The following is a 24,342-nucleotide window of genomic DNA, read 5'->3' on the forward strand; positions in this document are numbered from 1 at the left end:
GAAACTATCTCAATTGGAACAATTTTCATTAAACGCTTTCCATAAATATCTTATATGAAAATTTCTTACTGTCTAATTAACACAAAAATGGAGATAAACTGTTTCATAAAAAGTGCATTTGATATTTCCCTCCACAATGGTTGATAAAAGCTTTAGATATTTAACATATATAAATGAAAAATGAGATACAGACTTTTGAATTTAAAATTGAACATTTTGAATAAAATATATGGTTAATCTCAATGTCAATGAAATGATAGCCCAAAAAAATTAAAAAATACAAGATATCATTCAAAGTATCTTATATCTAAACACCAATAAAATTAATCAATCTAAATAAAATACTGTTAACCAACTTATTTTCAGGAGTAGAAAAATATCGCTAATTAAAGGGGCACTAGCTACGAGATATATAAAAAATCTAAAGTTGGATTTTTTCTGTTCAATCACCTATATATTATCTACCCCATGCTCTGTAAACTGTTTATTTTAGACTTTTGATAGTTTGGATAAATGTTTTACATCATGTACATTGTTATAAATCAAATATGAGAATTTGAGTAAAATTGGTGACCATGAATTTGACAGCTAGTGCCCCTTTAACATAAATTGTCGCAAAAATATAAACTTTGATTTTTCCTTACTTAAATACTGTACATCAAGTAAATGTGAGAATCGGTAAATCAATCGCTGCAAAATGGCCTAGAAAGGGATAAATGTGGTATGAAGTATCCACAAAAATAAGTTGGTTTACAGTAAATGATGCATATTGTCTTGGATCTATAAGGGCTGTTGTGTCTCCTCATTCTTCTTCTTCTTTGAATCAGAATATCCAGTATAAGCCAGTCCACCAACCACAACAGCTGCACCAATGCCAACTACCCATTGTAAGAAACTATCAGCCTGAAATGAAAAAGAGAATGGAAATGGGGAATTTGTCAGATTGATTGATTGTTGGTGATTAAAACGCCACTTGTAAGTGCCATATTTGGGCTATTTTGTTGCAGCCAGTTTTAATTGGTGGTGGAAACCGAGGTGCATAAAGATAACCACCGACATTTGAGAGCAAAACTGCCATTCCTAATCAATGGGAATGTTTCAGAGACAAAAACCCAACCAAAGAGTAAAAATACAAACAACCAAAGGCCACCATGGGTTTTCAACACAGCAAGAAAATCCAGCACCCAGAGCTGAATTTCAGCTTGCCCTTTAACAAAAATGTGTAATAGTTCAGTGAAATGGAAGTCATACTAAATATAAACTCCTAAACATATAGTTGAAAATAAATAAAAAAGCATACAAGACTAACAAAGGCCAGAGGCTCCTGGCTTGGGACAGGCGCAAAAAATGGAGAAGGGTAAAATATGATCACTGAGAACCCCCATCCCCAATACCTCTATGCCATGTAGATAAAATAAACACACATCAATATGCACAGTAAAACTCAGGTTAAAAGAAGTCAACGTCAGGAGCTTGTAGTTTAGTGGTTGTCGTTGATTCATGTCTGAATTATTAGTTTTTTGTAAATTGTTTTGTTATAAATTAGGCTGTCAGTTTTCTCATTTGAAGTGTTTCTTATATTTCATGTCTGGATCTTTTAAAGCTTTTATACAAACAGGTTTTTCTCATTTTTGAATGTCAAATGGTTGCCTTCAATTGCTTGTAAACATCCACTTTATTTGAATTTTGATGGAAATTAGTCTCACTGGCAATCATACCCCATTTCCTTATTATATTTGGATACAAATATTAATGAGGATTGTAATGGGGGTACCTTCATAACGAATAACAGTAAAAAATCTTGCCAAATGACGTTAACAGTAATTTTTGGTGTACATGGTGTATGACGATAAAATGAACACTTTCTTTTAGACAATAAAAACATCCACTGATGAATCACGTTAATTTTTTTCCAAAAATGAGTTGACGGTAATAATTATTATTTGAGACCTCTGACGAATCACGATAAGGATATTTTGACGAATCCTGGTAAAATTTTAACCAATTTGACGCTAACGGTAGCCAAAAATGACTGTTTGACGCCTGACGTTTAAGGGCATTACTACCCTCTTTAATAAGATGCTGACTTGTTTTGTGAAGGAGCTGATGGGTTCTTTTCGACCTGCATGATTGTGGAAATTTGCTTTTTCATGATTTGTTTTTTTCATGGATTTATTATCCGTGACATATATGTTTTAGTTTGTTACCCTGATTTAGTTTTTTGTCCATGGATTTATGAGTTTTGAACAGCGGTATACTACTGTTGCCTTTTTCTTGACTCTTTTTAATTCAATTTGATAAATGTTCTCTGTGAACAAGGTTTTAAGTTGTGGTTTTTTGTGAAAAGTGATGAAGATGTTAAACTGTTCAAACAGTAAAAACATCTGTTTAATTCAACCATGTGCAATATGAGTATGTCAACATTTTCCCACCATTGTAATCTTGCATGTGTTGTCATATAGTTTAGTTATGATATACATGATATATTAGACTTAAATAGTGAAGATCAATAAAATGTAGTCTCTTTACAAAGTCTAGATTATTTTGGTCTCTTACATATGGAACCAGAGTTATACCTCAATTTACAACCGAAATGTGCCACGCAATACTTACAACATGTTCTCTTGCACATATATTTAGTTTTGCAGATAGAACGAAATTCATAACAGTGTGGTCGACAGTAAAACGTTTATTAGTAATTGTACTGAAAAGATTACCTTTAACTTGTTTGTCGTGGGCGATGATTTTATGCTCACTCAGTCTATCGGAGGCCTTCAAGTGGGGATTTAAATAATCATTTGTTACAAATTTTGATACATAAAATGAAACTTTCTTTTCACAAATCATTTAAGGAATTTATTTTAAATAATTGTTATACCATCACTTACAACAGTTTCATTTAAGAATATTTAAAGAGGCAATGCCAGAGAAAACCAGGCAGAAGTTAGAAATTTTGTTCAACAACCTTTTTGAGATAAATGTGTTTTTGTATTGTATCCACCTTGTTTTGTTGGGAAATGACATTTTTAAAAGTCATATTGGGTTATTATGTATAAAAAAATGAATTTGATTTTTCAGTAAATTTGACTGCTTATATAGGGAAATAGGGGTATTAATTTCTCAACAAAAACAGCCTACAGTATAACAATTGATATATATACTAAAAGATGACCATGAATACAGCAGGAAATGATAATAACATCTCTGGTATCTGTTGATATGTAAATGTTCTAATGCAGTAAACTGTCAGGAAACAGCAGTTTATTTTCGACTTTTTGGTGTTTAGACATACCAAAAGTGATGCTCTTCAATTTAAAAACCGATAAAGGTTGTAATCAGCTGGTAATGTTTTGACAGTAAAATGAACTTCTGTTGTATGTTTTTATACAAAATTGAACATTTTGATAAGATTTAATAAAACTACATAATTTTGTGGTGTTGGGAAACTTATTTCCCTCACCAGGAGATTGTTGCATACATGTACGGGTGATCACAATCACTTCCAGACAGAGGCAGTTACAAATAATTTCTGTACATGCTGTACGGGAATGAAGATTATTTATAAGACTGAAATTATTGTATTATTTGCTGGAAATGTGGAATATGAGGAATTTAAAGCCATCCGTGATGATTCAGCTGGACAAATGCTGGAAATCATACAGTTTTCTCCCACCTTAAAACAGTACATGGTATATCATGGACACCAAAAGCAAAGAAAGATCTAAATGCCATAATTTTGGGCATCTTGAAAACTGGAAAGGCGGATCACTTTGAAGCAGATGATAGTTATAGTGTATAAAAGAATTCTTTGCGACAGTTATACCAGTTGGAACAGGTAATAGTTTAAATTATGGAAGTTTAAAATTACTTCTCGGATAAATCATGTGGCCCATTCAATAATTTTAATAAATCCCCCCTCTCCCCCATATTTTTAGTTACAATGTGAAATTATTCTCTGCAAATGTATGATCTGTGCTTAAAGCAATTTTATACAATTTTATTCATCATGTTCAAACATTATTTGAATAGGATAATAATTTAAAATAAAAAAAAATAGAACTATCAGACTCAAAAGTTACAAAAAAAAGAAGATTTGGTTATGATCATGATGATCTTGAGAAAATCACATGTGTAACTATCCTCCATATACACAACAGACCATACATGTCTGTCACCTTATTTATTATGCTTATCATTAATATGTACATGTCAGTAATGTATGTTCATGTGCCAAAATGAATGTACATGTAAGCAAAATGCAACTACAAATGAATACATTTGCATGTACATGTAGAATAGATAAATGTACATTGTATAAAAAGATGTAGTATGAGTGCCAATGATACAACTCTCCATCCAAGTCACAATTTATAAAAGTAAAGACAATCCTACAGTTATCAGGATAGTCATATTCATTGTATATATATGTTTATGTCAGATATACATGTAAACAGTAAGCTTAATTAGTTAAAAATCAGGAACGTCAAATTTAAATTTTCTGTAATTTTGATTGCTACATATACAGTGTACCTATATTTTATGACATATGAAAGACACACATATATTGAAAAGTGGTTATCATGCTTGCATATATATTTATTTATAAAAATAAAACTTGTATATCAAATCTTAAGATAATTAGATTCTTAATCCACTATTTAGATGGGATCTTTTGGGACGGCAATACCTTTGTTTCATAAATTTGTTGTTTATTGTCCTTCGTGTCCTTAGAAACTAAATCTAGACATATGTTTTATACATGATACAATTGCAAGGATTTCAAACTTTTAACATTTAGTTCAAAACTGAAAAAAAAAGAAAAAAAATAGCTCATTTTGAGATCTTGTCATTATAATTTAGATACATTTGTACATGTACATGTGTGATCCTGACGCGCATAGCATAAAAGGTTAATTTGACTCAAATATATCAAGTAAACTTGTTTAGTAATAAGTTAATCACAATTTACCTTTCTGCTTTTAAGTGTTCATTTAGATCATTTCATACATTAACCTGTCCTTTTAAAAATAGAATTAATCATACTAAAAGTCTTGTAACTTTGAATGTTTTAATGTAGTAAGATGCTAACAGCTCATTACATATTTTGATTTTAAATACAATTTTCCAAATTCAATTCAAAGAATAATTGATCACCTTATAATCTGTTATTTCTTCAAACAGATAAAAGATACATCAGATGACAGACTTACATATAGAGGAGCCTATAGCTATAATTAGAGAGATGGATCAACTTGATTTTGAAGTTAACCTACTGCATTAATATGAAAATTCAGAAGTGAGTACCAGTATCTCTAAAAAGTACATTTTTTTCATGTTTATCTTTATTTAGATAAAGTACTGTATGAGATAAAGTATGTGAAATCTTAAATCCTGTAAATATACTAGACATTACATCAGTACATAATGTAAATCAGAATAAGAATGCATAACAAATGAATTGTTAAACATTTTAAGATGACCAGTGTCAGCTTAATTTAAGAACAAATTAAAACACAGATGACACACACATAAAAATTAATGAGACCAAGTATTTATTTTCCAGATATGCAAGAAGTGTTTTATTCTCTCACTACAGATGTATATGAAGTCCTGAATGTGAAATCTTCTAAAAAATTATATTCAACTTCAAATATGTGACAAAGGGGGGGGGGGGGTTCCAATTACATGTCCCAATTCAAATGCATTGATCGTCCAAAAAAAAGGGGGGGTTCCAACCTCTGGATCCGCGCCTGTATATAATATTAAAACTCATCTTATTTAATATAATTAATTTAAAACATTTTCAAGCAAAAAACTGATGTATAAATGTATACATATGTAGCTTGACTATTCCTTCATTTTTTTCAGGTGACTGAGCTTAAAGAAAAACACACATGAAACTGTAACCAGTTTGGGAGACTCAAAGTGACCAACAAAACATTTCAATACCTATTAAGTTTTTTAGCTCACCTGGTCCAGAGGGCCAAGTGAGCTTTTCTCATCACTTGGCGTCCGTTGTCTGTAAACTTTTACAAAAATCTACTCCTCTGAAACTACTGCGCCAAATTTAACCAAACTAAGCCACAAGCATCATTGGGGTATCTAGTTTAAAAATTGTGTCTGATGACCCGGCATATCAACCAAGATGGCCGCCACGGCTAAAAATAGAACATAGGGGTAAAATGCAGTTTTTGGCTTATAACTCAAAAACCAAAGCATTTAAAGCAAATCTGACAGGGTAAATTTGTTTATCAGGTCAAGATCTATCTGCCCTGAAATTTTCAGATGAATCAGACAACCTGTTGTTAGGTTGCTGCCCCTGAATTGATAATTTTAAGGAAATTTTGCTGTTTTTGGTTATTTTCTTGAATATTATTATAGATAGAGATAAACTGTAAACAGCTGAAATGTTCAACAAAGTAAAATCTACAAATAAGTCAACATGACCAAAATGGTCAATTGACCCCCTAAGGAGTTATTGCCCTTTATAGTCAATTTTTAACCATTTTTCATAAATCTTAGTAATCTTTTAGAAAAATCTTCTCCTCTGAAACTACTGGGACAAATTAAACCAAACTTGGCCACAATCATCATTGGAGTATTTTGTTTAAAAATTGTGTCCGGTGACACGGCATACCAACCAAGATGGCCACCTAGGCCAAAAATAGAACATAGGGGTAAAATGCAGTTTTTGGCTTATAACTCAAAAACCAAAGTATTTAAAGCAAATTTGACAAAGGGCTTAAATTGTTTATCAGGTCAAAATTTACCTGCCCTGAAATTTTCAGATGAATCGGACAACCTGTTGTTAGGTTGCTGCCCCTGAATTGGTAATTTTAAGGAAATTTTGCTGTTTTGGGTTATTATCTTGAATATTATTATAGATAGAGATAAACTGTAGACAGCAAAAATGTTCAGCAAAGTAAGATCTACAAATAAGTCAACATGACCAAAATGGTCAATTGACCACCTAAGGGACGACATCAAAAGATCAATGTAAGATAAAAAAAACTTAATTCAAATAGTTTGGGGGTGAGGATGGGGGGGGGGGGGGGGCGTTGAACTGCAGCAATATTTGGTTATCCGACATTGATTTTTACATATATATATCCATATGGGTTAATCAATTGTTCCCTAATTAAGTTAAGAGGGGGGTGGGTTGGGGGGGGGGGGCAGTCTAAAAACTATGTGAATTAAGTTTTTTATCCTTCATTGAACTTTTGATGTCGTTCCTAAGGAGTTATTGCCTTTTTTAGTCAATTTTTTACAATTTTCATAAATTTGTAAATTTTCACTAACATTCTCCTCTGAAGCTATTGGGCCAAGTTCATTATAGATAGAGATAATTGTAAGCAGCAAGAATGTTTAGAAAAGTAAGAGATAATTGTAAGCAGCAAGAATGTTTAGAAAAGTAAGATCTACAAACACATCCCCATCACCAAAACACAATTTTGTCATAAATCCATCTGTGTCCTTTGTTTAATATTCACATAGACCAAGGTGAGCGACACAGGCTCTTTGGAGCCTCTAGTTATGTATATGTTTGACTTTTGGTAATATTTTGGAAGTTACTTCAGTAATTGAGAGACATCCATGTTGAAAATGACAATTTTGATAGAGGACAATTTTAAGAATATCAACTTAGTTGTTTATGGATCTTTATCTTTTAAAATATTACTGGGTGTCTGAAAGAATATTTCAAATATTTTTGAAACTATTTAGATATTTATCATGTTTCATGTGTTTATAGGCAAATATTTATACATGTCATTTATGTTAAGCAAGGGTTTATATGAATTTCTAAAATGATGTATATGTGTTGATAAAATAAGTTCCAAATTAGTACAGAGTAACAGAAAATGGGATCAATTTATATTAAAACAAATCTGTTAAAAGGAAATGATAAGTCAAAAAATGTATTTTTTTTTAAATAATTGTGTTAACATTTCATACACCAAAAAAAACAAACTTTAATATAAGTATCAATGTAGTATGCCCTTGTTATTTTTTGTTTTGTGCAGTACATGCATTTGAATCTTGATCAAAATTTATGGATTGAATTAATAAACAGAATACACTAATTGTAACTAATTGTTATGTTAACACTGTAGCTAAGTATATGTCACATTTAATCAGGCCAAGTTATCTGTCTTATTAACAAAGGAGATTTGATATGATTGCCAATTTCACGGCTACATGTACCTATCATAGTTCTCTTTAGGCCATAATCATTGTGACGTATGGTAAAAATTCTCTGTTCTCTCTCATATTCTGACTTTTATGCAAACCAAGTGATGAAGATAAACGGTGCTTCTATTTCCAAAGGTTTTGAAGAAACTGCTATGGAACACAATAAAAATAAGAAGATGTAGTATAACAGTGGCGGATCCAGAAATTTTCATAAGAGGGGGCCCACCGACTGACCTAAGGGGGGCCTGCTCCAGTCATGCTTCAGTGATTCCCTTTATAAGCCCCCCTGCCCCCTAAATCCGCCTCTGCATAATTGTAATCAGAAAACTCTCCATTAAGAGACCATACAATGTAAAAGTTTATAGTAATAGGTACAGCCTTCAATTAAGAACTAAACCACTCTGCATATCATATTTGATTTTGCAAAAACCAAGAGCATGCTTATTTGTAGATTTTGTCACTATCAATTATATACGTGCATGTACTAATGTATTCATGTGGTGTCTGTCCTTGATTTGAAATCCTCCCCCCCCCCCAAAAAAAAAATAATATATAAATGGACAAGATCCATGGTCATGATGGTCATGCCAGTTGGGAGTTAAGAATATATAAGGTTGAGAAATGAGGATCTATATAATCATTTATTATTTTCGACCGCAAACAATTTTTGGGAATGTATAATGGTATGATGTCGTCATTGTTGTTGTCTGAAGACACATTGGTTTCCGGACAATAACTTTAGTTTAAATTAATGGATTTCTAAGAAATTTTGTTATAAGGTTCACATGGTTCAATACCCCAAAAGGAAGGTTTGGATAAATTTGGGGATGATGGTCCTTGGAACACAACAGATTGTCTTGAGGTGCTGCACACATGTTCCTAATATCAAAAGATTTTGTCAAAGGGCAAACAGATCATGCTCCCGACACAAAATTGTAAACAAAAGTCATCTTTTTACTTTGAGGTCAAAGGTCAAAGTACAGCAAAAATTGTATTGTAGGTATCTGTGGCATTGACTTATGATCTAATTGCCAATTCAATGAGAATTGTCTTGCATCTTTCAACTAAGTACTTTCATGGTGAAAATTTGTACAAAAAAGGCCTACAGGAAATGAATAGTGTTCATTTTATGGTTGCTATGCCTATGGCAACCAAAGGAACAAAGTGGCGACAAGACTACAACTTTTTTCTTTAATTTTTTTCAACAAAAACTATCACTAAAACATAATAAATACAATAAAGATGCAAAAGTTTATGGTATTTTGCAACTTAATCCATGTAATACCATGTTGGTTTGCCAAAGCATAATTTTCTCAATATTACAATTTTCCTTATTTTTTGCATTTTTTTACTGAATTGTTTGAAAAAGAGTAAAAAAGATACCAAAAATTGTACTTTCATTATTTTTTTAAACCAACTTAGTACTAGACTTCCATATCAGTAGTTAAGTCATAAGTGTTGTTTTCCTCTGGTGATGGACAATTGAAAACGGTCAAAAAACGGCTTTTCTAAAATTTTCTCAATTTTCCCTATTTTAGCATTTTTTTACCTTATTTCTTGAAAAAAATCAAAAAGATACCAAAAATTGTATTCTCATTATTTTTTACATGAACATAGTACTAGACTTCCATATAGATAGTTAAGTCATAAAGGCTGTTTTTCTCCAATGATGGATCATTGAAAACGGTTAGAAACTGGCAATTCCCAATTTTCCTTATTTTAGCATTTTTTTACCTTACTTTTTGAAAAAAATCAAAAAGATACCAAAAATTTTATTTTCATTATTTTTTACACCAACATAGTTGTAAACTTCCATATAGGTAGTTTAGTCATAAGGGCTGTTTTTCTCCAATGATGGATCATTGAAAACGATTAGAAACTGGCAATTCTCAATTTTCTCAATTTTCCTTATTTTAGCATTTTTTTACCTTATTTCTTGAAAAAAAATCAAAAAGATACCAAAAATTTTATTTTCATTATTTTTTACACCAACATAGTACTAGACTTCCATATAGGTAGTTTAGTCATAATTGCTGTTTTTCTCCTATGATTGATCATTGAAAACGGTTAGAAACTGGCTTTTACCCCATACATTTCAAAGAAAATTCGCAGTTTGAGCGCTTATATTGAATTTCATAAAAAAAAAAGTCAAATTCACAAAAAATTTAAAAAAAATTATATATTCCCAGTCAGTATGTTATACTGAAAGGGTAAAATATATTTTTGACCAAATTAATTTTTTTTAGTTGAACAGTCCTGCTTGGTGCTCTCTGACATTGCCTCTTAATGTCCAGAGCTGATATCAATAAATAATAATAATAATAAAAAAAAGTTTATTCGTGGTAAAAAAAAAACAAAAAAACTTTTAAGTTAATAGGGACCCGCGTTATTTCAGAAAATATCTTATTGATTAAGAGAACAAAAACTTCTACGTCGTGATCATTTAAGAGTGGCCTTCTATTTATTCAATGCTAACCATGTGGGCTTTGTTTCTTTTTATATACCATAAATCGATTCGTTCATTCAGATATTTGTCAGTCCAACACACAACTTCTCACGAAATTGGTATTTTTCTTACAAAAATTACATCCATGTGATGTATTCTTTTCATGAAGAATGAATGTTGCACCTTATTTTATTTGTTATCGGTTTTTTTTGTGTGTATCATTGACGTATTATTTAAGACAACCTGAATCTTCTTTATTCAAATTTAAAACATACGAGATGGCAATTATGACACAAAATAACTAAATTAAACTTACAGCAGAAGAAAGATAATGAACATCGCTTTTATAGTCTTCTAAATATCGAAGACGCGTGGTCTTTTTAAAAATGATGTAAATTTATTAAGGAAACAACAAACAAAATTGTTCGAATATTTATATTGGAAAAAGTAACGGTGTGTAAATCATAACAATTATTTTATTTCAATGAAAATCAAACTGTTGAATTTTTTACGCTGCGAGCAAATTTTTAATTTTGGTCGCATTTTGAAAATCAATAAATCTTGTATTCTTGTTGGAAGCTGCACTGTGTAGTTTATACCCGTTTTTTCAATGCCACACAAATCCAACACAGACAAAAAAAATGGTAGGTTCAAGAAATAATTGATGCAAACTATACTTTATTGTAGTTTTAACATGGGTAGGCATTATATTCGTGATTATTTTTGCCCGAGCGATATCGAAAAACTATTATAAAAAGTGTCCTAGTTCAGTGAAAATGTACGTCATACTTATTTCCTAAACAAATAAATAAACAAACATTAATTAACATACAACACTACCAAAGGCCAGAGACTCCTTACTTGTATGATTTTGTAAAAAAAAATGCATCTTTTTAAAACAGTCGAAAACAAAATTGTCTGTCCAATGGAAAAGTCGAAGCCCAAAAAAGATGAACAGTGCATTATAGAAACATAGAAGCTGGTTGCAAAAGTTGACGACAAGATCTATTTTATAACTTGAGTATGGCCTAATACTATTAACCTGAAATAAATATATTTATAGCAATTCCCTTGATACGAAAGATCTACATGTTGCCTTGGGCTTTTTTTTTCTTTATTTTTGCGCTTTGGTTGGGTTTTTGTCTCAATGACAATTCAATTTTCATTCTTATCATAGATATAACTGCATGTTAAAATAAGAATATGAAGTGTGATAGACAATCAGACACATTCTTTCCCGGGACCAACAGGCGTTATCAAGCTATAGGTCCCCGTATGGCCTTCGACCATTAGCAAAATACACACTTTATAGAATGAAAGCTCCAAGAGGTCTTGGGATGAAAAAAACAAACATAAAAGATGAGCGAGAAAAAAAATAGGGATACCGCATGGAAATTGGAAAATGGTCCGCAACATTAATTTAGTCAACTCACTTAGTTGAAATGAAAGACCTGGCGAATTTTAGCCTTTTGCAATGGATGTGATGTATGTTTAAAAAAAAAATCATGGTTTGTTTGGACATTTTTATAAATCAAGTCTTGTTTTTAAATTATTTGCAAGTAAGTTTTAAGTCATGAACAAATAATCACTCACAGAAAGACGTCAAATCCATCAACAAAAGAAAAAAATTAATAGACGACCGACAACGCACAGAATATCATGTATGTGTTCCGGACCATATGAGTATTTGGACCATACGCATATATCATGACCATAAGGGTATACTAATATGGTCCAACCATACACGTATAGTCCAAATACTCATAAGGTCCGGAACATATTTTATTTGCGATCACAAATGCACGAAGACGTCCATTTCTATGTAAATTGGGTCGTTATTTTATATAGATAAGATGAATGCGTTTCTGTTGCCAAGTGTTTTTCACAAGTATAGTAGCAGTATAGCAGAACGGTTTAATTTTCCTATATACACCAAATGATACATTTTGCCAATACAATAACGTAAATGCATGCAAATTTCACAAGGTTTAATCCAAATAGCTTTCTTACTATCCAATAACTTTCAAGTACGAAAAAGACAGGGCAGAAGTATATTTTGTCTTTATGTTTCGTATTTGCACAACTTTTGAAAGTGGATTATGCATTCGTTCTAAAATAAAATTAGACCAGATAAAAGTTAAAAGATTACATAACTCGACAATCGCAATTGTTAAATCCGAAAAAGATAATCAATCAATACATGCATTCAGTAAGTCATTTTTTTTTTCTGAAAGAACATGGCTTTGCGATATTTTATTATGAAAATTGATTGTCGAAACATAACAAAAACACAAGTAAAGGACGTTTAATTAATCAATATAAATCAAAACACAAATTCCTGATTAGTATTTCGAATTATTTTATATAGGCGTTGAGAACCTTTGGTGACCCCACGGTTTAAATGTTTATATTAAGGACGTCGTGAGCAATGGGCGTTATAGACGAACGTTCACCTAATCTGTCCCAGTCAATGGGATATTAAAGTGCGCCAATCAATGTCCATAGCCACACTGTTATGAATTCGATACTATATATTATAGATATGTCCTGAAATAAATCCTAAAAAGAGGGAAAACTTTTCATACATTTCTTACTATGAAACATTAATATAGTTTTGGATGTAATGCCTATTCAGATTGGCTGAGAGTGTTTGTCTATCAGCTCATAGACATAATATTGACCGTGATGTCATCAACGTTTTTTAATGGTTTACTATGGCTTTAAATTGGATTTAGAATTAAAATGTGTGGAATGACTGTAATATTTTTTTGAGTCTATTGAAATAACATAAACAAGAATGTGTCCATATTACACGAATACCCCACTTGCACTATCATTTTCTATGTTCAGTGGACCGTGAAATTTGGGTCAAACTCTAATTTTGCATTCAATTAGAAAGATCATATCATAGGAAACATGTGTACTAAGTTTCCAGTTGATTGGACTTCACCTTCATCACAAACTACCTCGACTAAAAACTTTAACTTGAAGTGGGACAGACGGACGATCCGAGGGAAGGACTGACGGAGGGACATACGAACGGACCCACAGACTAGAAAACATAAGGCCCCCTCTACTATCGTAGATAGGGCATAAAAATGTGGTGCACACTTTAAAATAACCTGCTACACTGATTATTCAGTGTGCACCACATTTTTTATGTTTAATTCTTCATAGACAGAAAAAAATATTACAGTCATTCCTTACATATCAAGCACATCTCATATGTTTTACAGTTATATACACATTAACATCTATTTTATGTTTTCAAAAATATATATAAGCCACCAAACCTGTTGAGACCAGTTTTCTCCATTTCTACACCAAGCAGCAAAGTGTTCACAGTTACACCACAATACATTATAAGGTATTGATCCTATCCTTGACTTTCCTCTTTCTATTATTTCATGTGGCGGGAATGCTCTGAAAACACCAATTTACCAAATGAAACCTTTTTGGTTATTTTGGTTATCAATTAAAGCATGATAATATCAAAGAAAGAAAAATTCTATATCGAGATATAAAAAATGTGAAAATTAGGATTGTACCTGTCTTTTAATTCATAATTATGAAAATTATATACTGTCTGACTGAATATCCTAATTGTTTTTTCTTATAAATCCAAACCTTCGAAACAAACTGTCAATTGATCTTTGTTTATTGTTTTTACATAAATGGTTTTCTCTTTTGAATTGGTTTGTAAGTCATTTGGTCATAGCATGGTCTTTTAAGGCAGACCATACTCATTATGGGTTCTGCTTCCTGTAAATAATAAAATGCTTTGCTGACTGCAGCCACATTAGGCTGCAGAGGTCTAACCCTGAGCAATTGGGGCAAGTTTGGACACAAATTAATTCCAGCTTGATTATGGTCTGAATTTGGATTGTGATCAAATTTTGACGTAATATAGGTTTCTGACACAAAATAAATGTGGTCAGAGGTCTAACAAATCTATTGTGCAATACTGTGCAATTGAACATTTCTTCTTGAAACTTTTCAGCCTTTCCTTTGTAGTATGGAACCTTGTCGTACAATTTCAGAGAGATCCATACACTTAAACATAAGTTACATGTTTTGTCTGGAAACTAGAAAAATGTTTGTTTTGGCCCTTTTTTTGTCCCTAATTCCTGCATGTTTGGGGCTATTACCCCCAACCCCGGCCTTCCCTTTGTAATATGGAACCTTGTGGTATAATGTCAGACAGATATGTAACACTTACAAACAAGTAATTGTCCAGAAACTACAAAAATGCTTCTTTTTAACCCCTTTTTGGCCCTTAATTCCTAAATTGTTGGCACCCCCAAAATAGATCCCAACCTTCCTTTTGTGGTACATGTATTAAACATTGAAGTACAGTTTCAGAACAATTGAAATACTTGTATACGTCAAGTTATTATTCTAAAACTAGAAAAATGCTTGTTTTGGACCCCTTTGGGCCCCTAATTCATAAACTAATGGGTCTATCATCCCCAAAATTAATCTCAACCTTCGTTTTGTGGTATTGAACCTTCTCAAAAATTTCAGAGATCAATTCACTAAAACTTCAAGTCATTGTCAGAAAACAAAATGTGTCTTTGGAAGACATGGCAAACGACGACGCTGACTACGACATCAGACCGTTATACGATCCAAAAACATTTTTTGGTGGTCGTATAAAAACGCTACAGTGGCATACAGTATTATACATCTACATCATTTGGCATCTACTGGATAGTTGGCTTTTTGGCAATTATATACATACCACATCTTATTATCTTTATATGATATTGTTTTACTTCTTATATAAGAAATTAAAGAACTCTATATAGGAACATACTTGCATTTTTTATCTTTGTCATTATTCTTCTTGGCCTTACTGGTGCCCACTACATCCCAAAAGTTATCAATTTTCACATTAGCTTTGTTGAAACGTCTACCACAAATAGTAAACAGGTGACCAGAATCAAAATTTCCATTAATGCCATCATTTTCATCACCTGCTAAATGTATTATTTCTTCATTACCTGCAATGCAAAATAGTTTTTACACCACTGATTTGAATTCACCAAAAGCATCCAGAAGCTTCTTTTTTTTTTTAATAGAAAAATGGCATCTACAATTATTTTTTTCTGAGTTTAGCATGCTTAATACACATGCATACAGTTGTAGCCTAAGGAACCCATCCCACACCCAATATATCTGCCACTGAGGGGAATTGATCATACTCAACTGAGAAATTCAACAGGATATAAAATTGTTTATTACATTTGCTACTTGACCATGCTGACTGTCAGGAAATTTCATCAGACAATGTTTATTAAATTTAGCAAGTTCCATGTACGTCTATTAAGGAAGTCTGGGATGGAAGGGTCTTTCCCTAACTCGGATCTGAAAATAGCTGACAATAATCTGTCTAGTCATTTTGATTGAAATAAGCAAATTTTCATGAAGCAATCAATTCTATTGTCACAATTTTCATCTATAAGAAACATATTATGTGATTAGGCTTTTTACATGTATAGTTTTGACATGAAATGACTGTCACTTTGTTAGAACTGAAGACAAAGTATCTATGAATGTTTGAAATATCAGAATTTGATATAAAGAAATTGATAGACCCATGAATAAGTGGTGTTATTCCTAATTTAAGCAGTAAACCCCCTATATTCATTGAACAGCATCCGAAATACAATTCAGAAAAAAAAGGCTCATTTCTAGCTACTGAAGTAACGGGCCTTCGTAAACTATGATGAATATACATGATATTAGGGAAATTTATAACACAATTATTTTTTTCACAAATTAATATTAATTCAAATTGCCAATATACATGTACAATGATATAAGAGCTTGAAAAAAAATGTACATTAAGATAGAAACAATCATGCAATCAAATAATAAAAAATATATGTAAAGGCCTACCAATATAAACTCCCCAGTGTGAGTAAACACGTCCCCTTGGAAACTCAATACAGTCCCCTTCATTTAAGTTGTCTAAAACTGTTTGGTTATGTTCTCTTACGAACTTCTGTGCCATTTTGCTTCATAACAATTTGCTGGAAAACAAATAAGTAGTGAATAAATTACAGAACAAATCAAAAACTTACAAAAACAGACTACATATATTATATCAGGGTTCTTTCTCACTTAGGTGAGTCTATGAATCCCTGGACATGAAAAATCTGTCGTGAATCATTATTCATGTTATTTCAGAATTGGTGAGTCCAGAGATGTATCAAGATATTGTTAAACATTGGATCAACAGACTAGGCCAAACAAAAAAGTATGTGTGTTTACTGTCACATGCAGAAAAATTAGAGGCTCTCAAGAGCCTGTGTCGCTCACCTGTTACTGTATTTACTGATGTCAGCCATCTTGGTTGGTAGACGGGGTCATTAGACAATTTTTTTAAATAGATACCCTAGTAATGATTGTGGCCAAGTTTGGTTAAATTTAGAAAAGAAGATTTTTGTACAAGTTACAAAAATGAGGAAAAGTTGTTCAATATTGACTATAAAGGGCAATAACTCCTTAAGGGGTTCTCTAACAATTTGATCATGTTGACTTATTGGTAGATCTTACTTTGCTGAACATTATTGCTGTTTACAGTTTATCTCTATCTATAATAGTATTCAAGATAATAACCAAAAACTGAAAATTTCCTTAAAATTACCAATTTTAGGGCAGTAACCCATCAACTGGTTGTCGGATTCATCTGAAAATTTGTGAGGGGACAGATCGTATTCTGATGGACATTTAAATCTTGAAAGATTTGCCCTACATGTCTTAGTTTCAAAGATTTAAAGTAAAAACTGCATTTTACCACTATGTTCTAATTTTAGCCATGTCGGCCATTTTGCTTGGTATGCGGGGTCATTGGACACATTTTTTAAAATATATATAACAATGATAATGGTGGCCAAGTTTGGTTAAATTTGGCCAAGTAGTTTCAGAGGAGAAGATTTTTGTACAAGTTCAAAAAAAAATGACAAAAAGTTGTTAAAAATTGACTATAAAGGGCAATAACTCCTTAAAGGGTTGACTGACAATTTTGGTCATTTTGACTTATTTGTAGGTCTTACTTTGCTGAACATTATTGCTGTTTACAGTTTATCTCTATCTATAATAGTATTCAAGATAATAACCAAAAACTGCAAAATTTCCTTAAAATAACCAATTCAGGGGCAGCAACCCAACAACGAGTTGTCCAATACATCTGAAAATTTCAGGGCAGATAGATCTGGATCTGATAAACAATTTTACCCCCATGTCAGATTTGCTCTAAATGCTTTGGTTTTTGAGATATAAGCCAAAATATACATTTTATCCCTGTGTTCTATTTTTAGCCATGGCGGCCATCTTGGTTAGATGGCCAGGTCATCGGACACATCTTTTAAACTAGATACCCCAAGGATGATTGTGGCCAAGTTTGGTTAAACATATTCTCACTGTTGGACTCACTATAGCCATATGATAAAATGATAGAGTTCCTGGAGTCCCCTGCAATAATCCTAAGGTAAAACTCTGGTGTACATATATGTAACCTTCAATCCTTCAACCATTTGGTTATGCTTCTGACAGAGGCAGAACATACCACTAGTGGATTTTGGGAGGTTTGGGGGGGGTCACATTTGACACCCCCAGCTTGAAAATCTTAAAATAATTTTTGTATTTACCATTTCTTGTTTTAATGTTATCTTTACTATATGTATGCTATAAATGGAATATCCACTGAATAGGGTGACATGTTGTCGTTACACTCCTTTAAATATACACGTCACGGCATACAAAATCATCTAATTGCCATCCTTTTTTGATTCTTTGTTTAATTTGTTTTTTATTTATATTGTTTTATCAATTCACATTATTCTAAGAAGGTTTACTTAAAACAGGATTTAAAAGGGGAAGTAACTCGCAATTTCTTTGAAGTGTTCTGAGGCAAAAGTCGTTAATGATTGTTAGTTAGTACTATGTTTGACACCCAAGCTGTCAAGTGAAGCCATTTAATTTAACTTGGTCTGTGATTTGCAGGTAACAACAACCCTTATCGGTGCAAACCTGTAATTAATGTTGACTTGTCATTCAAGATTGAAATATCCAAAAGCCGGAGATTCTATACTCCCGCGCGGGAGGGTACCGGCAAGCGGGAGATTTCCCGATTTTCGCCTTTTGAGTGGGAGTCTCCCGCTCAAAACGGGAGGGTTGGCAGGTATTCACGTGTCATAATTACATTGGCCTGAGGGTTACTTGATAATAAGAGGATCAAAGGATTTAATTAAGACAATCAAAGGCAGCTATACCTATATTTTATTACTTTGTTGGTTTTATGATTAAAACGACGTTTTTTGTTAGATAGATTTGAAGAAAAATACTTTTTCACCCTATCATATATACATAAGATTTTTTTTTTGAAAATGACACCTGTTGAATCTAAGGATACTTTATTTCCACATCTTTACCTAGTGCGGGTACGTGCAGACACTGCCATAACTAAACAGTCATGATTAACAGTAGCTGTTTATCAGATAAAATTGAAACTGAAAAAAAAATAATTTGACAATGTAGGTTTTAATAACAAAAATAGAGAGCTGCGGAACCGTAGCTCTTGGGTCCTTATGTTATTTTTTGACTATTTGTGGTCCGCAAATATGACTATTTGTGGTCCTCAAATAGTCAAAAAATAACATAAGGACCTATAAGAGCTACGGTTCCGCAGCTAGATTGTCAGTGTTATAACAAACTGTTTGAAACTATCTGAGTATCTATTTTGTAGCTGCGGAACCGTAGCTCTTAGGTCCTTATGTCATATTTGAGGCACAGGGGCTTGTTTAGTGGGTCAGACGAGGTTTTACTGTCAATGGCGATCGCTATCCTATATTGGTATTTTATATAGGATAGCGATCGCCATTGACAGTAAAACCTCGTCTGACCCACTAAACAAGCATATAGGATAGCGATCGCCATTGACAGTAAAACCTCGTCTGACCCACTAAACAAGCCCCTGTGTTTGAGGTCCGCAAATAGTCAAAAAATAACATTTTTTCAGTTTCAATTTTATCTGATAAACATTCAACATGTGCTGTGTCAAAATTAAAATTAAATAGTGTGTATTTTAAATTATATTTTTTTACCTACAGGCTTCAAATGCAGAAGAAATCAACCAAAATAACGATGACGTAGATTTCGGTTTGTTTGGGTTACCCGTTTAGTTTCTGTTTAGTAAAATGCCAAAAATAGAATCGACCGCTTGTATCGTTAGAAAAATTTTAACTAAAAAATGTATCGTCTCTCCGATCCCAGACCCGACAGTCAATCATGCATTTGGAGAAAACCAACTAGACCGAAATTCCGATAGTTTCTGAGATAAGGAGTCCGAATAAAGAGCAGTACATTCCGCTTATTTTTTAATGAACGAACTCCAAAAGTAGTTGCAACTTTATCCCCATGGGTTTGGTTAATTATATGTGTCATATGTTAATCCGTAAATTACAAAATCTTCCACCTACCATAGTACATCTGTTATACCTTCAAATTGTTCTTACCAGAACCAGAATTAGTCATAAATCCTTCTTTGCAGGATAATAAATTAATTTGGACAGATGAGGTATAAATTAGTGACAGCCGTATAGGTTCTAACTCTGGCAACATGCCAAGAAATCCTCGCTAAAAATTCCGGTCGACCTCCTACGGCAGTCATTAGTAGCTTAAGATTTGATTTCATTCAAGAAATTAATTTATGACCTTCATGTACGTGTCGCTTAGAACACGGCCATATACCGAATGGTCAATATTAATCATCCATGGGAGAAAGGAAGAAAGACCATTCACAATTTGTCTTACATTTGTTTTTCTCTTTTTTAATTAAATAAAAAAAATAAACCTTTCAAATATACATGTAGAGTTCATAAGATACAAATATTCCCTGTGGACACCCCCTTTTATTTGTGCTCTCTATTTTCAACCCTCGAATTAAGCTTAGGAATCTAATTTAAATTAAAACCTTGCTTTCTAACCAATTAATTATTCATTTACCGGACCGGCAACTTTCTTTATTTAATACGAAAATCTACAGTGCCGTTATACACATTCATGTTGTTTGCTTGGAGTCCCCCGCCCCAAAAGAAACTCCAAGATACTATATTCCTGCATCACGTGATTTTTACCACGTGGAGCTTACATTTGAATAAATACCGAATATGGAAAGTGAAACTACAATTCAAAACATAAAGTCCGAAGGCACAAATAAGAAAAAGAAAGGTTTTTTTTGGCAAAGGGTGCGGGTAAATTCTCTCTGTGTTCAAAATATACATGAAATATTTGCCGCTGCCCCTTTTTGTTCTGTGAATTCTAACCCTGAGTTTTCTATCTGTTACTCCATGCCAAGAAATCCTCGCTAAAAATTCCGGTCGACCTCCTACGGCAGTCATTAATAGTAGCTAAAGATTTGATTTCATTCAAGAAATTAATTTATGACCTTCATGTACGTGTCGCTTAGAACACGGCCATATACCGAATGGTCAATATTAATCATCCATGTAATTTGCTCTGTGGGGTGTTTGCAGAATTACAACGGAGGCAATTTCTTGGCATGGCTAGCTATAATCCAAATAATTAGGAGCTGTTCAATACGTCATAATTATTAAGACTAACAAAGACTTCCACAAGGGACAGTAAGCTTAAACGTCCTGTCATGTACCTAAATCACATCAACGGCATACCGGATTGTACTTGCTCTGCAGACGTTAAGATTTTTTGGCGAACGACATAGCGGCTGGTCTACATGTAAAGAAATTCAGATAATGCAACAAATGATCTCATGAGAGACCTCACTGGCCTGCCTTGTCGAATGGAAAGTCCGAACACAAGTGACAGATGTGCAATCATCTAAGTAAACTGTTATCACAGAGACATGTCTCACTTTTAGATAACTTCGATAATGCAAATGTTGAAATCAAAATAGCATCACTTTAACATGCAAGGTTTGGAAATATCCAAAGTCAATAAACCATGACTGAAGGTACTCCTTGGAAATGAGATGTGCCAATGCTAATGTAACTGCATACCAAATACCATTGACCAACCGCTAGTGGTTCCCAATAAACTGATCTAATTACAAACTAACAGTTGAAAACTAAGCAAAAGTTTCAAAGTCGATAGACCATGACTGAGGGGGTGGGGCCAAATAATCTTCATGGAAATGATATATGCCAATGCTTATACAACTGCATGCCAATTATCATTAACTTACCACTAGTACTGTAGTGGTTCCCCATAAACTCACCTACTCACAAACTAATACATGAAAACTAATTAAGCCGAAAGTGTCAAAGTCAATAGACCATAACTGAGGGGGCGGGCCAAATAATCTCCATGGTAATGAGATATGCCAATTCTTATACAACTGCATACCAAATATCTTTGATTTACCACTAGTCACCATAAACTAGACCTAATCACAAACTAGTACATTGTTGACGCCGCCGCCGCAAACAGCATATACCTATGCCTCGCTTTTCGACTCCGTCAAGCGAGACAAAAAGTGCAGTCATTGGGATTTATAACAAGCGTCATACCCTGCAAAGAACCTACACCTTGCACGGACACTATCTAGAAGTTTTTGTAAGTGGAAAATACCATAGTGTTACCATTAGTCTGGACCTACAGTGGAATAAACACATTTACAACACCACCAGTACAAACAATCAGAGCAACAAAGTTTACAGCAACTCCTTTTCCCGTGTTCTATTACAGACTGATGGTGAGTTGCCTCAAATGTCTTTACATGTCGTAGGATTGGCACCATGAATTGCATGTCTTCTCTTTCTTATGGTCATACACCACCTTTTCTACAAATGCATGACTTTTTCAGCTTTTTCATTGCGTGTTGAAAAAAGGATTAAAATGTAGAAATAACCGACCGGTGACAAATATACTAGACTCATACTAGAAACTCTTTGATCTGATATATTCAATGATTTCAAATAGCCTATAATTGGCATATAATTGATATAAACAAATGACAACAATATAAGGGCTAAAACATATAACGAACAGTCCTTTTTGTAACTAACAGTAGTTAGCTGGCTGACATTGCTTCTTGGTAGATTAGGAATCTGTAGCCGGTGTTGGCAAATTCAAAGGTACGCTTTAGCAGAAAGTTGTGTCACAAGATAACCTCAGGTGTACCTTCTTAACCATTGAGTGTATTACGTTCACAACCTGTCTGTAGATTTAGAAGAATTAACAGACCCGCTTGGAAGTGTTCTGAGCTTAGAAGGATCAAATGAAGAACAGTACTAATACTGCTTTGAAACATCATTCAGGTACCTGCATTCATTTGTTTTAAGTCTCTTTTACAGACTTTGCAAACATCATGTGCATGATTTTCCATGTGCTATTATGTATATAGACTCGGAAGGATATATGTCAATCGGGGATATACAAAAGAAGAAAAATAACTCGGCCACTCAATGATTATCTGGACTAACGTGATATTCCCAGTGTTGTACTCGATATTTGGTTTCCAAATTTTTCAGGTATTGAAATGCAGCAACACGATTTCTTTTAAAAAGGGATAATTAGTCTTCCATTATCAAGATTTTAACATGCACGACGAGAAAAAGGAAGGATCTTTTTCGTAGAGGCAGTTCGAATTGATCGATCAATACCCATGCAGGCTTCTGCTGTTAAGTCAACTTAAACCTTTAAATCTGGTCTGATTTCTTTGATTGCATTTAAATGTAAAGAGGATATCTCCGCTTAATAAAATGGAACTATAGCAAAAGTTCGAGTATCTGTTGTAGTCAAAAGTATGATTGAGGGTCTGGATAAGGTTTACAGAATAAATAACAACGAGCAAAACATGCCGAATAAGGAGGAAAACAATAAAGAATAAGTAATATGGTGCCGAATTATAAAGAACGTATATAATTTGATCTATACATTCTATCCGAAATCTAAGACTCTCTTTTGTAGAATAATGGCTCTAGGAACAACATATAATAAAATCAACCCTCTCGGGGTATCCATGAAGAAGCTAATTTCAATTAAAAGTTGAAATTTCTTGTTAAATTTTATAGACACATTTAACATTATAATTGGTTACATAACTGTTGTATAATACTAACATTGCTTTAATTTAAAAGAGTTATCTGTTAGCTATTCATAAATACCACTTTTATAAATTTTCAAGCATTATAAAGAAAATACAGCATTTTAAAAACTTGGGAATTGGAGGTTAAAAATTTTTGTATTGTGTTACCTTATTTCAAACAATAATCCTCTAAAACCGATATCAACGAGATGCCTTACTTTTCTTATTGTCAACAAACAATCAATTTTCATGAGGCAGATTTGATCTCTGATGAGTATTTTTCAAACCGGAGCTAAAGAACAAAAATGAAAAACTTGCACTATCCTTGAACTTGTCATTCCGCCATAAAAGTGATGTTCTCTCGCTAAATAAAGTTTGGTCACTATATTAAAAAAATCCATCCAATCAAACTTATCTCGATACAGTTAAGCATGTTAAGTCTGCTGCATATCTTGATTTTCATCTAGAAATTGAAAAATTAATGAACAAATCTTTATTACAACAGCTAGGTCCTCTAACGGCAAAAATTCTATATTTGAGGATAATGTTAAACACATCTTTTCCATCGAATTTCAAATATAAGAGGATACTAGAAATACAGATAAGTCTGTCTCATATCTAGACTTATAATGAG

General features: G+C 32.8%; 1 protein-coding gene and 1 long non-coding RNA gene across 3 annotated transcripts; one reads left to right on the plus strand and one right to left on the minus strand.

Moving 5' to 3' along the window:
- Positions 1 to 617: 617 nt before the first annotated feature.
- On the minus strand, positions 618 to 19,859 carry LOC139512307 (phospholipase A and acyltransferase 1-like). Of its 2 annotated transcripts, none has more exons than XM_071299814.1 (5): positions 19,751 to 19,859; positions 16,538 to 16,671; positions 15,453 to 15,639; positions 13,930 to 14,059; positions 618 to 903 (listed from the first exon to the last, which is right to left on the minus strand). In XM_071299814.1, the coding sequence occupies exons 2-5, from the start codon at positions 16,650 to 16,652 to the stop codon at positions 781 to 783; spliced, it is 555 nt and encodes a 184-aa protein (XP_071155915.1). In that variant the 5' UTR covers positions 16,653 to 16,671; positions 19,751 to 19,859; the 3' UTR covers positions 618 to 780. The 2 variants fall into 2 exon arrangements, with proteins under 2 accessions (XP_071155915.1, XP_071155917.1); XM_071299816.1 differs by having other exon boundaries at positions 19,747 to 19,859.
- On the plus strand, positions 3,563 to 7,022 carry LOC139510579 (uncharacterized). The gene is made up of 3 exons (XR_011661919.1): positions 3,563 to 3,835; positions 5,182 to 5,296; positions 5,869 to 7,022. It is a non-coding gene; the product is annotated as an uncharacterized lncRNA (long non-coding RNA).
- Positions 19,860 to 24,342: the final 4,483 nt, after the last annotated feature.

This window comes from Mytilus edulis, chromosome 2, assembly GCF_963676685.1.
Source record: "Mytilus edulis chromosome 2, xbMytEdul2.2, whole genome shotgun sequence".
Taxonomy (NCBI): Eukaryota; Metazoa; Mollusca; class Bivalvia; order Mytilida; family Mytilidae; genus Mytilus; species Mytilus edulis.